The 16,105-nt window shown below is 38.3% G+C and overlaps 3 protein-coding genes across 5 annotated transcripts; 1 reads left to right on the top strand and 2 right to left on the bottom strand.

Moving 5' to 3' along the window:
- Nucleotides 7,382–8,589, top strand: LOC104782585 (transcription factor PCL1-like). Its single transcript, XM_010507559.2, has one exon. The coding sequence runs from the start codon at nucleotides 7,729–7,731 to the stop codon at nucleotides 8,479–8,481; it is 753 nt and encodes a 250-aa protein (XP_010505861.1). The 5' UTR covers nucleotides 7,382–7,728; the 3' UTR covers nucleotides 8,482–8,589.
- LOC104782584 lies at nucleotides 8,755–10,775 on the bottom strand. The gene is made up of 4 exons (XM_010507556.1): nucleotides 10,446–10,775; nucleotides 9,402–10,032; nucleotides 9,023–9,302; nucleotides 8,755–8,914 (listed from the first exon to the last, which is right to left on the bottom strand). The coding sequence occupies exons 1-4, from the start codon at nucleotides 10,555–10,557 to the stop codon at nucleotides 8,858–8,860; spliced, it is 1,080 nt and encodes a 359-aa protein (XP_010505858.1). The 5' UTR covers nucleotides 10,558–10,775; the 3' UTR covers nucleotides 8,755–8,857.
- Nucleotides 11,044–14,910, bottom strand: LOC104782583 (DNA (cytosine-5)-methyltransferase DRM1-like). 3 transcript variants are annotated; one of them, XM_010507555.1, is made up of 12 exons: nucleotides 14,621–14,910; nucleotides 14,496–14,549; nucleotides 14,264–14,389; nucleotides 14,100–14,184; nucleotides 13,963–14,012; nucleotides 13,774–13,873; nucleotides 13,637–13,683; nucleotides 13,465–13,551; nucleotides 13,243–13,330; nucleotides 13,009–13,106; nucleotides 11,683–12,396; nucleotides 11,044–11,584 (listed from the first exon to the last, which is right to left on the bottom strand). In XM_010507555.1, exons 2-12 carry the CDS (start codon nucleotides 14,526–14,528, stop codon nucleotides 11,177–11,179), a joined length of 1,836 nt encoding a protein of 611 aa, XP_010505857.1. In that variant the 5' UTR covers nucleotides 14,529–14,549; nucleotides 14,621–14,910; the 3' UTR covers nucleotides 11,044–11,176. The 3 variants fall into 3 exon arrangements, with proteins under 3 accessions (XP_010505857.1, XP_010505856.1, XP_019100555.1); XM_010507554.1 differs by having other exon boundaries at nucleotides 14,496–14,910; XM_019245010.1 differs by having other exon boundaries at nucleotides 14,122–14,184; nucleotides 14,496–14,910.

Raw genomic sequence — 16,105 nt, 5'->3', positions numbered from 1 at the left:
TGAGGGCGTATCAGGCTGAGGAAGAATACTGGAAACAAAGGAGTAGACAAATGTGGCTGACTCTTGGTGATAAGAATACTGGGTACTTCCATGCTATAACTCGAGGTAGACAAGCAGTAAACAAATTCTCTGTCATCGAAGATGATAATGGTGTTCCCTCATACAAAGAAGATGAGATCCTTAAAGTCATTACTGATTACTTCCAAAAACTATTTACCTCTGAAGAAGGAGATAGAACATCCACTGTATGGGAAGCCATTGATCCTTGCGTGAGCCCTGAAATGAACCTGTCCCTCATTACTATCCCGACACCAGAAGAAATCAAAGCAGTCTGGTTCGATATCCACCCTGATAAAGCCCCGGGACCAGACAGCTTCTCTACCAGTTTCTTCCAATCTAATTGGAGTACAATAGGGACAAACATCGTGCTTGAGATTCAAAGTTTTTTCCTGAACAACACTTCACCAACAAAAGTTAATGAAACTCATATTAGGCTCATACCAAAAATATTGAGTCCACAGAAGATGGCGGACTACCGTCCTGCACAGTCTTCTACAAGATCATATCCAAGCTAATGGCAAAAAGACTGCAACCTATCCTGCAAGTCATCATATCAGAGAACTAATCAGCCTTTGTTCCTAAAAGAGCTATAACTGACAATGTATTGATAACACATGAAAATCTTCACTACCTTAAGACCTCTGGAGCCACAGTTCGAGGGTTCATGGCTGTGAAGACAGACATGAGTAAAGCCTATGACCGCATTGAATGGGAATTTATCAGTCTGGTTATGAAAAGAATGGGTTTTCATCAAATATGGATAAACTGGATTATGCTATGCATCTCAATAGTATCTTACTCTTACCTTCTCAATGGTTCAGCGCAAGGGAGAGTTCAACCACAAAGAGGAATCCGCCAAGGAGAACCCCTCTCGCCCTATGTGTTCATTCTATGCAGCGAGATCCTCTCCGGACTTTGCAACAAAGCTCAGCAGAACCGTGTACTACCGGGGATCAGAGTGTCGATACACAGCCCCATAGTGAACCATCTATTATTTGCAGACGACACTATGTTTTCTGTCGCTCTGACAGACAATCCTGCATAGAGCTAAAAAGGATCCTGCTCAAATATGAAAAAGCCTCGGGTCAAATGATAAACAAAAACAAATCTGCAGTCACTTTCTCAGCAAAGACGAGTGACTATATACGGAATGACGCTTTACAGATCCTAGGTGTGAAACAAGCTGGTGGACTTGGAAAATACCTTGGATTACCGGAGCTGTTTGGTCGGAAGAAGCGTGATATGTTCAATACCATTATTGATAGGATAAGGCAACGCTCAAAAAGCTGGTCTATTAGATCTCTTTCCCCTGCTGGGAAGAATACCATGCTGAAGTCAGTACTTGCCTCCATGCCTACATATGCAATGTCAAGCTTCAAATTACATGGCTCCCTCTGCAAAAGAATCCAATCGGCCCTCACGAGATTCTGGTGGGATGACCCTAAGGGAAACAAAAAGATGTGTTGGTTAGCTTAGGAATAAAATGACAAATACCAAGAAAAATGGAGGACTAGGCTTTCGTGATATACCTGACTTTAATGATGCGCTTCTGGCCAAAGTCAGCTGGCGAATCCTATCCAATCCAACATGTCTACTGGCGAGAGCATTGCTTGGAAAATATTGCAAATACACCCCTTTCTTGGAATGTATAGCTTCTCCCTCTGCTTCACATGGGTGGAGAGGAATATGCATTGGAAAAGACCTCTTAAGACGACACCTGGAGTAGCAGTAGGCTCTGGAACGACGACCCGCGTTTGGTACGATCCCTGGCTATCACTCGTTTCCCCAACCACACCAATTGGACCTCCCACTGAGCAAACACAAAATATGTTGGTGTCAGACCTTATTTGCCCTGAAACTAAGACCTGGATAGTGGACAAGGTGAGGCAGATTTTACCTATGAATGAAAAGGATGTCATGTACAANCTATATACGGAATGAGGCTTTACAGATCCTAGGTGTGAAACAAGCTGGTGGACTTGGAAAATACCTTGGATTACCGGAGCTGTTTGGTCGGAAGAAGCGTGATATGTTCAATACCATTATTGATAGGATAAGGCAACGCTCAAAAAGCTGGTCTATTAGATCTCTTTCCCCTGCTGGGAAGAATACCATGCTGAAGTCAGTACTTGCCTCCATGCCTACATATGCAATGTCAAGCTTCAAATTACATGGCTCCCTCTGCAAAAGAATCCAATCGGCCCTCACGAGATTCTGGTGGGATGACCCTAAGGGAAACAAAAAGATGTGTTGGTTAGCTTAGGAATAAAATGACAAATACCAAGAAAAATGGAGGACTAGGCTTTCGTGATATACCTGACTTTAATGATGCGCTTCTGGCCAAAGTCAGCTGGCGAATCCTATCCAATCCAACATGTCTACTGGCGAGAGCATTGCTTGGAAAATATTGCAAATACACCCCTTTCTTGGAATGTATAGCTTCTCCCTCTGCTTCACATGGGTGGAGAGGAATATGCATTGGAAAAGACCTCTTAAGACGACACCTGGAGTAGCAGTAGGCTCTGGAACGACGACCCGCGTTTGGTACGATCCCTGGCTATCACTCGTTTCCCCAACCACACCAATTGGACCTCCCACTGAGCAAACACAAAATATGTTGGTGTCAGACCTTATTTGCCCTGAAACTAAGACCTGGATAGTGGACAAGGTGAGGCAGATTTTACCTATGAATGAAAAGGATGTCATGTACAACTGGCTACTTACAAAGTCGGGTGAGTATACAGCAAAATCAGGCTATCAGGCTGCCTCTATGGAGTCTTCCAAAAAGATAAGCCATACTGAAGGACTGGAAGACTTTAACTGGGAAAAAGAAGTATGGAACTTGGCGTGCCTTCCCAAGATCAAATTCTTTCTATGGAAGCTGTTGAAAAATGCACTGCCAACGGGAGCCAATATGCGCAGTCGTGGAATCAACTTGACGGCTGTTTGCCCTTTCTGTGGACAAGATGAAACCCAAATCCACCTATTCTTTCACTGCAACTTTGCAAAACAGATGTGGAGTCAAGCACCGGTAAAACATCTTTTGAATATACCAGGTATATCAAACCTACGTTTAGGGATTGAGGGATCTAGAAAACTTATTTGTTTGCCTCCAACGGGGCTAAATGATGGGGCCTTTGGAGCGTGGATTCTCTGGACTATTTGGACCAGCAGGAATAAGCTCATCTTTGAGAAAAAAGCTATCAGTCCGTCAGAAGATTTAACCCAAGCTATCAGCCAGACACGTGAATGGATCCTTAACCAAACCCCAAAAAACTTGACGTTGCACACCCCAATCCCTCAGGAAGGAGGGGAAGTGGATTCCAATACGTTTCGATGTTTCACAGACGCGGCTTGGCGAGAAGACTCCCAGAGTGCCAGCTTTGGCTGGATCTTTAGTGGAAACCCCCTGATACCAGAGAGACACAGGAAGGCTAACTCTCATCATATACGATCCCCTCTGATGGCGGAAGCGATTGCCATGCTCCTTGCGATCCAACAAGCTTCCGATCTGGACTACCAGAAACTTTTAGTCGCCTCTGATTCACAGCAGTTGATCAACGCGATAAATTCGGATCTTCCTCTGAAGGAAATCCATGGGATTCTCCACGATATCCTTATAGTAGCCTCGAGTTTTGAGGAAATCTCCTTCACTTTTGTTCCTCGAGAGAAGAATCGACGAGCGGATGAGATTGCAAAAAACTTTTTATCTTCCCTTCTATCTCTTTCAATTGCTTTGCCTAATGTATCTGTAATTTCCTCTCCAAACCGGTTGACTGTAACCGAACCGGATAGACCAGATTTAGTTTAATTAATGGAAACTGGTTTGACAAAAAAAAATGTATTATACTAATAAAATTAGTCATCATTAATAGAGCTTTCATACTACAAGCAGGATCTGAAACGACGTCGATTTTTTAACTGTAGAACAAAATTGGAACCGTGACATTATTACTACAGATGAAATATATTTACTTCGTGCTAGAATTTCTTTGTAATAAAAACGTTAGCTACCAAAATAATTCATATATTAAAAAAAAAGGAATTAAAATCGAAATAAATGTTAATTAATAAATGAGAATCAAACATTTGAGATACAGTGGTTAGATTTTAGGCAATCTGCGTTAACTCTGGGCCCAGATCTTATCCAATGACGGCCCACCTTATGTCCACAGTGTTTTCCAAATTTTATTGAATCATAAATTTTGTGCGCAGCTTCTCTTTTACTCGTCTTTGTCCCACAAGAGGGACCGGAGATGATTGATAGAAAAGATTTGCCATTTAAAGGTTTGTTTGGAAACATATGAATGATAATTTCTTCATGGAACATCAACAACATTGGATTATTGATCAGACTAGACTACACAACAGTGAAATTGCAAAAGAAACTTATCTAGAAGAAAATGTCTTGCTCTCGAAATTGGGCCCTTTACAAATAAAAGAAATAAATTATGAGCCCATCTGCCCATGCAGTTTATATTTGCTCTCTCGTATGATTTTCAATACTGCGTACGTGCTGGAGCTTGGAATTTTGTTTTGAGTATTTTTTTTGGTCAAAGGAACTTTTTAATGTTAGCGTTATGTGTTTCGTGGAATGCTAATCCAAGGTGACCAAAGGAAATGAGTATATTGGATTTCACGTCGAGTCTAGACTTAAAACCAAATATGTAGGTTCTTCTCAACTTAACAATAACCTGATATATTGATTTTTCAACCTTACCGTGTTATTTATTACTTCCTCCGTTTCAAAATATAAGATGTTTTAGAAAAGTTTTTTGTTTCGTGTTTTCAAGTATCTATGTAATTTTTAGATTAATTTAGTATTTTATATTATGAGTATTGTTTCTGATTGGTTCAATTTGTTAAAAGTAAAAAGTTTTTAATATACGTGCTTTAGTTAAAACATCATATATTTTGAAATGAAGAGAGTATTATTGTATGTGATTGAATTGTAGGTATTAATCCATCTAAATTACACATCTACTCGATGATGATGATAACATAATAGTGTCCTACATACAGTATATAATAAAACATGGGCATCACATGGTTCACGAATTATCTTATTCTTTCCATCAATATAAAAGATAAAAGATTCCCCGCTTTTAATCATTCTGCTTTTAGCAATGTAGTTTCCAGAGTTTTAAAAAGGTTTTTAAGTTATTGTTTTGTAAAGCTAATAACATTATTATTTCAAAAGGATCTATTGCATAAACCCCCTCTTTTGTGCTTTACTGGCCTTAAGTAAAGTATGCTTTAACCACGAGATGGTGGACTAGTAGTTCTAGCCGTGGTGGAAGAGTCGTCATGTTGGTTTAGGCCAAGGATCGATTCTCCCCAAGCGCAGAAATACTAAACTTTATTTCTTTGGCCACATGGGTATGAGCCCATTGCTTACGGCCCATTTGCATACCTGGGAGAGACCGTACCCGTGAGATACTCTGGGGATTTATTGTCTGAGTTAAAATAAAAAAAAAGTAAGGTTCGCTTTAAAAAGTCCAAAATATTTTGGTGCAAAAGAAATCAAGGGGACAATTCTTGTCCGGTTTCACTTCTTGTCTTGGTGACTTCGGAAGAAGATTCCTTATCTCATTTTGTCTATAGTCGAAAATAATAGAAAAGATGGTGCTGAGAGGTTGGCCACTAGACACTTCTTAATATTTAGGTTAGAAAACCAAGTTGTTTTTAAAATTCTTATTAGGTCAATTAGTTAATATGTCGACAAGTTTAGTTGGCTTGTTGAATAGTGACTGGCCGCTGATCAGCGACCATTATATTATCATGCTCGATCCTGTGTTCTAAATTGACTTTCACTGAAAATAATGTCTAAATGATGCTCTATTCATTCATCATTTGGGAGAAAAGTTGAGAGAAATCCTAATCAGATATGGTTTATGTGCACGCACCTACCTACATACAATTGGAACCAAATCTTTAACAAGAATCATTTTAACTAAATTATAAAGATAATTCGACTTTCTCATTCCGAATAGATCATATATATAAACTAGAGCTATCAGATTTAGCTTCCTTATTTCACATCACACGCCGAACCTAAAATTGGAATAGAAATCTTTTCACACTACTCTACTACGTATAGTTTAAACCTATAAAGCTCTCTGATTTTTTTGTTAATGCAGCACAAGTCCCACTCTCAACCCATGCTTTGTATTATAATATGTGTATAATATTTTTTTTTGTATAACTTGATGATATATACCAGTACAATAAAATTTCCATGTATCTCTACATTAATTTAACTGTAACTTATTTTAACTAATGGTTTTTGCACATGTATTTAGAAAGAAAAAAAACATGGAAATTAATGTAGAGATACATAAAGTAATTTAACAAAAGAAAAACAAAATAATCTTATAAAATGTTTGATTTATTTTGAAGGTTAAATAAAATATTTTAAATAATGTTTTGGATACAAATATGCACTGTGCTTCATAATCAGAGAAAAAACAAAACAAAAAGTTAATTTAAAAGGTAATATAACACGCATGGTTTACAGACAACTAAACCCACTAACTAAATGAAGTTTAATTAAAAATACTTAAAAAAGTTGGCTAATAACCTAATCCGTGGAATCTCATGCGTACTTGAGACCAATTGTACGAAAGGGTGATGTTTCTTGTAACTCCCAGCCGCAAAATGAACGCGTGCGAGAGGACACGCGCCACGTGCAGAGCCCAGAATCTTTCTGAGTCTTTTTGGACCATAAACTCCGAAACACATAAGACAGTGACAGATCCAAACTACCAAAAAGTTAAAACCAATCCCTTCAATTATTAACTTTTACTGTTTCTGTCTTAATTTTGTTATTTTATTTTATTTTTCCATCACACACTTTTAAGGAAATTAAATGTTATCCTTCCTTGGTTGGTATCCTTATATTTTAGTACTAATTATTTATAGATCGCTCTTTAAATTTAGAGAAAGATTCGGGATTTATAGTTTTCGTCTTATCGAGGACACAACACAATCGTTCCTTGTTTTTTAATACTACTACTAGTATAAGATTGAGATTTCTTCATTCTGTCATATATAAGGTTCTCTCTGCCTTGGGTTTTCTAATCATATGTACTTTTAAAAATTTATTCAAATGATGTCGGCTCAACTATTGGCGCATTCTTATGCGATCGATTCATATTTATTGACTTCTTTTTTTTCTTAATAAAAATACAAATCCACACACACACACGCACGATCCATTATTGTTTGTTACCTTCTACACTAAAGAATAATAATTGCAAATTGGTCACTAATATAAGGCAAACATTTCGCATGGACACACAGAACTGGCAAATTTGGACGCCATGAACTGAACCGTGTAATGACAATGACAGTTCATATGCTCTCTCTCTCACAAGTATATTTACTATTTTATTTTGATTTTTCAAACTTTTCTGTTTCTTATTCTTATTTGTATATCTTTTTTTTTTATAAACAAAGAATCATCAATTTATTCCGTTTCCATAACCCCATTAACACATTATTCGAGAGAAATGGAATCAGCCAATCACTCTCATTTCCTCCTTATATATCATTCTATCTACAAATATTCACTATAGTTACTTTGTTCTTTTCCTCACCTAAAACTAAAAGATCCACCTCGATCCTCTCTCCTCCGCCGCCGTCTCACCATCTCCCACCGCCTCTAAAATGAGAGAAGATAATCCAAACTGGTTCCTTAGATGGGAAGAGGAGCTTCCTTCACCGGAAGAACTCATCCCTATCTCTCAAACCTTGATCACTCCTCATCTAGCTCTCGCTTTCCAAATCGGAAGCCCTAACCATCATCTCGGGTCGAAGAGAACCACAGCTACTTATCACCACCACCAGAAGCTCCAACCATCCACTACTCCAACAACTCCAACTCCTCAACCGATGATGATGAATTCTGATTTCGGCGGTGGCGATTCCACGGATCTTGGTTCAGGATCGATCGGAGGAGAGCCAGCAAGAACGTTGAAACGGCCGCGTTTAGTGTGGACGCCTCAGCTACACAAACGTTTCGTCGACGCTGTTGGACATTTAGGGATCAAGAACGCAGTTCCGAAGACGATAATGCAGCTAATGAGCGTTGAAGGGTTGACTAGAGAGAACGTCGCGAGCCATCTTCAGAAATATCGTCTTTACCTTAGGAGAATGCAAGGCAACGGTAACGGTATCTCCGGTGGACACGTCATTGTCTCCGATTCAGCAACTGATCGTTTGTTCGCGAGCTCGCCGGTTCCAGCTCATTTCTTGAACCATCATGAGTACTTAATGCCTCCATTAGAGCATCCGTATATAGGGAAGCATATGATCACGCAGCAAAACCAAGTGGTTCGTAATCTGAGGTATGAAGATTCCGAACATGGTAATGGAGATGGTGGTAGGAAGATTCTTAAGCTCTTCCCTGCGGGAAATTAATGAAATATATTTGAATTCTTAACTTCATTTTTATGGAAGTAACAATGTTAAGGTATGTGTAATTTGCATTTTTCCTCAAACTTAATAAATGTATTGTTAGTGTATATCTTTTTTATTCTACACGAACGGTTTAACTTTTGTACGATGTTATCATTTGTATTCTTCACTACAAGCCGAGTTAAATTATCATCCGTTGCAATGACGTGATAAAGTTACGTCGAAAACCAAACGCTGGAGCGTAACACAGTAAAAAAAAAAGAAAAGACAAGGCAATGACACTAATCAAAAGGTTTTGTTTGTTCTATATTCGACATACAAAACAAACTGTTTCAAAGTTTGGATTACACAAATCGTTAAGCCTCGACGAAAAAATCAATTACCGGTTCTGCATGTAATCGAAGCTAAGGGGTTGCGGATGCGGATAGAACTGCCCCTGCAGAAACAACATTCGTTTTTAAACACTTATCAATCACTAATTTAAGTATCTACTCAGATGTGAACTTGATAAAGGAGTGACAAAAAGAGGCTAAAACTTGTTTACCTGAAAAGGTGCGTTTCTGAAGTGTTCATAAGAATGAGTATACATCACCGCTGCTGCATTTGGCCATTGCATGTACATAGCAGCATTCATCGAAGGTTGGTTTAACCCCGTGGTCCCATAGGGGCTCATGACAGAGTGTTGGCCCAAGCTGAGAGACGTAGGAGCACTTGGGTTTTGACTATACCCGCTAAATCCCATATCATAGCACGGCGCCCCTATTTTCTGAATGTTGAAGTGTGGCAAGCAGAAATTTTGGTCGACTGGGAGGTTCCTAATGTATCTGTAAGCAAACGCACAAGGGTTTCAGTATACAAAAGAAAGCTTTAACGTTCTTTGTTATTCACTAGCAATTATCATGGGTAATGGATGCTTTACGTACCTTTGATAGCTGCGGTCATAGTCCGGGTCATACCTGTCTTTCTCTCTGTCTCTGAGAACTGCAATACGAGATGCATGAATGCTCTCCCTAGGGAAATGGTTTTTCTCAGCCTCGATACTACCACTCTTCAACACTTGCTTCTCATCATCTCTGATAGGACTACAATTCACCCTCCCAGGATTAGTTTCAGATGGATAATCATTACAATCAAGGTTTGCAAGACCGTTAAATATACGTGCTCGTGCCCTGTCATAGTCTTCTTTCCTCTCTTCAACACTTCTCGGAGGACCACCTTGCTTTCCCAGATCACCACCTTCCATTCCAGACCCTCCTTTAGAAGGTCGGGGCTTTATAGCAACTTTCATGTGCTCAAACTTGCCAGTTTCTGATTGTTTAGCCGGGATTTCAGATAGTCGAACAGCAGGAAACCTGCTCTCGGTTGATTTAGTAACGAGAATCCTGCTCACGTTACCATCTGCACCACCATCTCGAACTGATGTAACTAGTCCATAGTGGTTGGCAACGCGATGAGCTGCAAGACGGAGGTATGATGTCGGGAAATGCTGGAACTCGAATTGCTGCTCATCAGGGTTCTGCAAGAACTTCTGAACATCAAGTTCCATCCTCAAAACTGACATTACAAGAACAAACTTGGATTAGAAAAGAGTAGCAAAATCAAGGAGAAATAACTCTTTAACTCTAAACAAATCTCAGAACATAGGATTATAAACATTACTATTGCAAAATCACTTCCCTAGTTATGGGGGTTAGTCATGTATCCCTATGCAAAAGTAAGCTTTCAACTTCAAAAACACAAGCCAAGATCTGAATTTGCAAAATTTTCCTAGAAATCAACCCTGAGGCAATAAACAATCCTAATACCAATTCGTTCTCCCCAAAAATCCTTAACTACGATTCTAAGCTCAATTAAGATATAAGCACAGGTCAAGATTGTAACTTGAGGAAACTAGGGCATCGTAACAGGAATCGAAGACGAAACAACCAAAAGGGGCAAAAAAAAAAAAATCAGAGGAGGAAGCTTACTGGTGAGACGATGTCGAGGATTCTGAAGAGCTTCAACCAAAAAAGGATCCACCGTGAATCCCTTGTCGGCCAAAAGGGCACAACCTGTTTCAGAGGTCAAGGCTGTGTCCATGAGAGATGGATTAGACAGACGATGATAAGTCCTTGCTTCCTCTAAAAGGTTGATTCTTTCTCTCTCTCTCTCTCTCTCGCAGCAAAAGAGAAGAAGAAGAAGTCAATCAAGAGGAGGAAGAGGATGATTGAAATGGAAGCATTGAGGACGACGAGAGAGAGAAGAACAAAAGATGCAAAAAAAAAGCTTATCTCTCTCCCTCAAATCGAACGAGAGGGAAGATAACTCTTATTTTATTCTTAAGAAGATTTTATATAATTTTTGTTTTGTGTACCCCAAAACAAAATCCTTTAATGGGCCTAGTGGGCCTACCATTGTTATATATATTCTGGATGGGGTTTAGATTGCATTGTAACGGACCCGAACTAATCCGAGATGTCTCCCTTCTCTTTCGGTTTAGTTTTGGTTCGATTTGGTTTAGTGTAGTTTACCTTTTTAGTGAAGAGAAACTTACTTACTACTCACTAAGATCGAAAGCAGTAATAGTGGAGAGAAAGAGAAGGCATAAAAAGAATCTGCAAAATACAACTTTGAATCACTTAGAACGTTGCTACTCATGTACTGATGTAAGGACTATTTTTTTCTTTTCAAATCAGAACAACTTGAGACTTCAAACTCTTCATCTCCTCCTCATATCTGCTGATTTGCTGCGAACCGTCTCGAGAATCCTGCAATATTCGAAGAAGAGATACGAATGATCTCCTTCACGATTCTTACAAGGACTTCTTCCTATAACCAAGTCAAACCCTCCATACTCGTCCATAAGTCGCTCAATTGTATGTTTGTCTAGCTTTGAAACGTCAGTGAACTCTCTCAAGGTACCCTTCTGATCCGTCTGCGCCCAATAGCTTCTCAAGATGTTTCGATTTGCGTCTGAACTCTCCACAGACACAACTACATTCATTCGAATATTGAGACGATGGAGTGCGACTTCTCCACCGCCTATCCCCGTGAAGAGTGACAGAACGTTGATTCCATTCGGGAACAAAGGCTTGAGGACAGAAAAGTGATATGCAACAGTATCAACCTAAAGAAAAATGAAACCAAAAACACAAGTTTAGAACCAACCAAAGACTTTCAAACCAAAACTGAACTGACAGAGAGGTCTAAGTTATCGAATTATACCTGAAACGAGTTGCCTAAAGACTTGAAGCGCTCAGTTCTACTGAGTCCTCCTCCTCGAGTATGATCCTCTGGGAAGCCTAGAAGCTTCTCTATCTCATCTGGTTCAAGCGGGGCAAGTTTGTTCTTGCCAACCCAGACCAAATTCCATTTTCTGCAATCTTTGAGGACTTCTTTCTGCACACTTTCAGGCGGCTCTCCATCATGTTTCTCAAGCTTCTCACGTAGTCTGTTTGTAAGCGTAGCACTGCCAAGAAATGTGCCCAAACAGTTTAACTTCAGTCTTTCATCCCAAGTGGGCCACCATCTCTTGGTCACTGGAAAGGCTTCTTGGATGGTGTAGTGTGGTGGAGGTTGGATTTGGTATCTTTTATCGATTGGTAAGTTATGAACGTAACCCCTTCTCATTGCAGCGGCAGAGAGATACATAGAATCTACAAATTCAGGCATGATATCGTACAATTGGCTGGAAATCTTGGCCCAAGCACCTTTACTTGCCATTGCAACGTTCTCATAGTAAAAGTAGGGCGGGCCACGAGCAACATCTGGAATTGGGACTGGTCTTTTTGTCATAATTCCAGGTTCATTAGGGACACCAAACCCAGTCATCGGATTTGGTAGACGGATGAGCTCGTCATTGGCCATGGCAGTGTTCGGCTTTCTCTTTCTTCTTTGTGGCTCATTGTATACTCGCCTCTTTTTGCTGTTAGTTATAAGCTGCACAGTCAAAGAGTCATTGAGTCAAGCATGAAAAACTGCATAATCTAGGGAAAAGTTCACTGCCGTTTTGGTAATTTCTTCTATTTAGCCACACACAGTAACAACACAAATGAAGTCTACCACATACAGCAGCTGCAAATTGAAGTAATTACATGTTCTGAAAGAAAGACTGAACTACAATCAACACAGGCAAAAACACTAACGAGACTTGAGGAAGCAATTAGTAACATCAGTAAGTTCTGTGAAATATTGAGTAGAACTACAAAAGGCATCAAATTGTAATTTTCAAAAAGCATCTGATCGAATCAAAAAAAGCTAAGACTAAGGAAATCCAGAGTTCAACTTATCATCAATCATACTATCAGAGGTATAAGTATGCAAAGATCACAATCCAAGAGCTTTTTTAATTTGAAAACTACAGTTAATATCTACAAGAATGCAACACAAACAATGATCTCAGGCATTGATTACAAATATAAGACGAAGTTAACCAATCACACAATTTGAAAGCGGACAACTCTAGCTGTCTCATCGAACCGACCAGAATTGCAGAAGGATAATTCAATACTAACTTGATGGCTGTATTATGTTCTTCAAGAGACTTATTACCTCTTTTTTATCTTGTTGTGCAAAAAAATCATCGAATTGCCGTGCCATCTGAGCAGCACAAATGTAGTTTACGACCTCTTCCACACTTGCATCCTCTCCTGTAAAGTTTGAGAAGAAACGTAAATACTTGCAAGGATGCTAATTGGATTGATGAACAAGTAAACGTCTAACAAATATGAACAGAAAGATAAGAAAATTTTGAAGTATAATGATAATAATTAAGCGAGAACGTACCACATCTCTCTAAAGCTTTAGCAGCTTCTTCCCTCGAAAAGTCCATGTTGATCAAATATTGGAGTACATTCGAGTAGTTTGGTTTATCCTGTCATTTTCCAAAACAGATAAGAAGGCAACTTCTTAAAAATGTAAGACATGAGCATTGCATTGAAAGTTAAAAAATCTGCAGAAAATGTTATAACCAAGCAAAGGTCTGAAACTTGGATAGAAAAATTGTACCTCATCATCTGAGGATAATGAATAGAGATTGTCATCATCATTAGTGTTGATGTTCTCGTCTTTTGTTTCGCTCATTTCCTCTACCTCCTAAAGAAACAGTAACGACCTTCTATTACATGGAAATACTATATTTTCATGTCGATATACTATTTAATTTGTAATGTTTACTTACCGCATAAGTAAGAAGTGCATCTGTTAACTCATCAACATTTTCGTCTCCTGCATATTATCAAGGAAAGTTCAATAAACCTCATTAAAAGATTTCCCAATTCCTAGAAGAAAAAAAAGAGCAAAGAGATATGTCATTACCGTATTCTTGTATAGCTTTTAACACATTTTCCTCAGGAAACCCCATCCCAATAAGATAATCGAAAACTTTGGATTTTGAAGAACTAGGTTCATCGCTTGTCTTCACAAATTAAAAAAAAAAAAAGGTGGAGTTAAGATTATATACAAGCAAACAAATTGTGACCATGCACATGATTTTAGGAGACTCACAGAAAACTTGGAGAGCGTTTCAAGAATCAGAATAGGTTCTGGATTTGGTCCTGCAAATTATTTAACATTTCATCCATTGACAGAATTCAGAAATGCATATCTCAGATATAAACACAAATCAGAAATAGACTAATCACCAGTTTCTTCAATTGCTCTAACCATGCTTTCACTTGAAAATCCCATCTCAATAAAACTAGCAAACGTCTCATCAGAGATTCCCTTCTGAATCACAAAAAAACGCGTGAAAAAAAGAGACAAGTTAAGAATAGCAATTGTTCTTTAGAATTCAGTAAGCACTTACACTAGCAGGTCCACCTAAGGTTTCAGACACAGAATGCATCGGAGAAGATTGATAGTTATCAATCTCAAATTCATCATCCGTAGTCCAAATCACATCACTGTCATCATCACCACTAGAAAGTTCCACCTAAAGCAACAACATTGCACAAACATTAGAAAACTTTGAACCCTTACCGTTTTTCATTTCCAGATTTACAACTATCTGATAGATATAACAAAGGTGGTGACCTTACCATTTCTGCAGCAAACGTCGATGTATTTACCATTACTGTTCCCCAACAACAAACCTGAGAGAGAGCGAGAGAGATTAGTTGCTTTCTAAATCAAAATCCTTTCAATAAAAAATCAAAATCCTCACTGAAATCTTTAAAACAGAAGAGAGCGAGAGCTAGAGAGAGAGAGAGAGAGAGCTAGAGAGAGAGAGAGAGAGAGGGAGAGCTCGGCTGCTTCTGGAGGTTTTGGTACAGCTAGGTTTCCAGCTGAGTAGGCAAATGCGACTGAGCAGAACAAAGTTATCCGGTCAAATGAAACCCTAAAACGAAGACAAAAAGGAAGACTGAGAAATTTTAGCAGAGGCCTACTCTGAATCAGAGACTAGAGGAAACAACTAGAAATGGTGTGTTTTAAACATTTTCACACCCAAATAGAAAATAGAAACTTTTTTGAAGAAGATGAAGAAGAAGAGAGTCAAAGCTTTTTTTACAGAAAATTACAAGAAAAGCCAATTTCTCATTCTTTCCTCACCGTTGAAGCTCATATTTTGGTTATTACTCAAAATTACCCTAATTTCATATACATTATGTAAAATTTATCTGATGATTCACCTCGTCGTTTAAAAAATAATAATAATTCTACTTTTTTATCTACATTTATTGTTAATTTCATACTCAATTTTGTTAACAACATCACAAAATGGATTTTATAGAAATTTGTGGTCACATCTATGAAATTTTCAATACCTTAGTGTTCTTTGAGAGAATTATGAGAAACTTTCGGGTGAAAAATTGTAATTAAAAAAGTTAAAGAGCCGTACAGAAAAAGAAACGAAAACAAAAAATGGGGAGGATATATACAAAAGGGGGGATTTTGCGTGGTCGCCAAAATGGTAAATCCATGGAAAAATGGCTCTTTCATACATGTACCATATATAATTTGTTGCTAATGCCAATTTAGACCTATATAATTTTTACCTCTATAATTTGCTAATGCCAATTTAGACCTATATACTTTAATAAAATTGAAAGTTCAGGCATGTACGTTAACGGATGGTGACACAGACTCTACGTGTATTATGATGTGACATCGTAATCGTGGAATGACGTCGTTTTGGCTCTTTTCAATTCAAAAGAAAATGGTAAAATGATGGTTTTGAATGGTAGCATAAGAGATGAATTTTTGATGATGGGTTTGTCTGGCAGAGTAGAACATGGATCTGTCTATGATGATGTTTTTGTTAAAATAAAACTTATGACCTATAATAATTTTAACATATAACATAACCAATTGATCCCACAACTATATTCAAAAGTACACATGTACAATTGCAAACCTAAAAACTTATTGAGAGTATCATCATTTTTGTAGTTATGCATAAATAAATCAAAAGTGGTCACCTTTCCTAAACATATGGAACTTGGTCAGGGCTAATTAATGCCTAATGGCGATATGCAGAGGATGTTATAGAACATTGCTATTCCTCTGATGCTTTGTTATAGGTATTCTCGAAGGGTTTAGAATTGCATTGTGCACCCACACCAGCTCTCTCTCTATCTCTTTGCAAGCACCTCTCGAGAAAAGTGTGAGATCATATCATAGGGTTTTTTTTTTTTTTTTTTTTTTTTTT

The sequence above is a fragment of the Camelina sativa genome, chromosome 4 (assembly GCF_000633955.1).
Source record: "Camelina sativa cultivar DH55 chromosome 4, Cs, whole genome shotgun sequence".
Classification (NCBI taxonomy): domain Eukaryota; kingdom Viridiplantae; phylum Streptophyta; class Magnoliopsida; order Brassicales; family Brassicaceae; genus Camelina; species Camelina sativa.
Note: the sequence above shows the minus strand (reverse complement) of the source record. Positions and strands in the feature narration are given on the sequence as shown.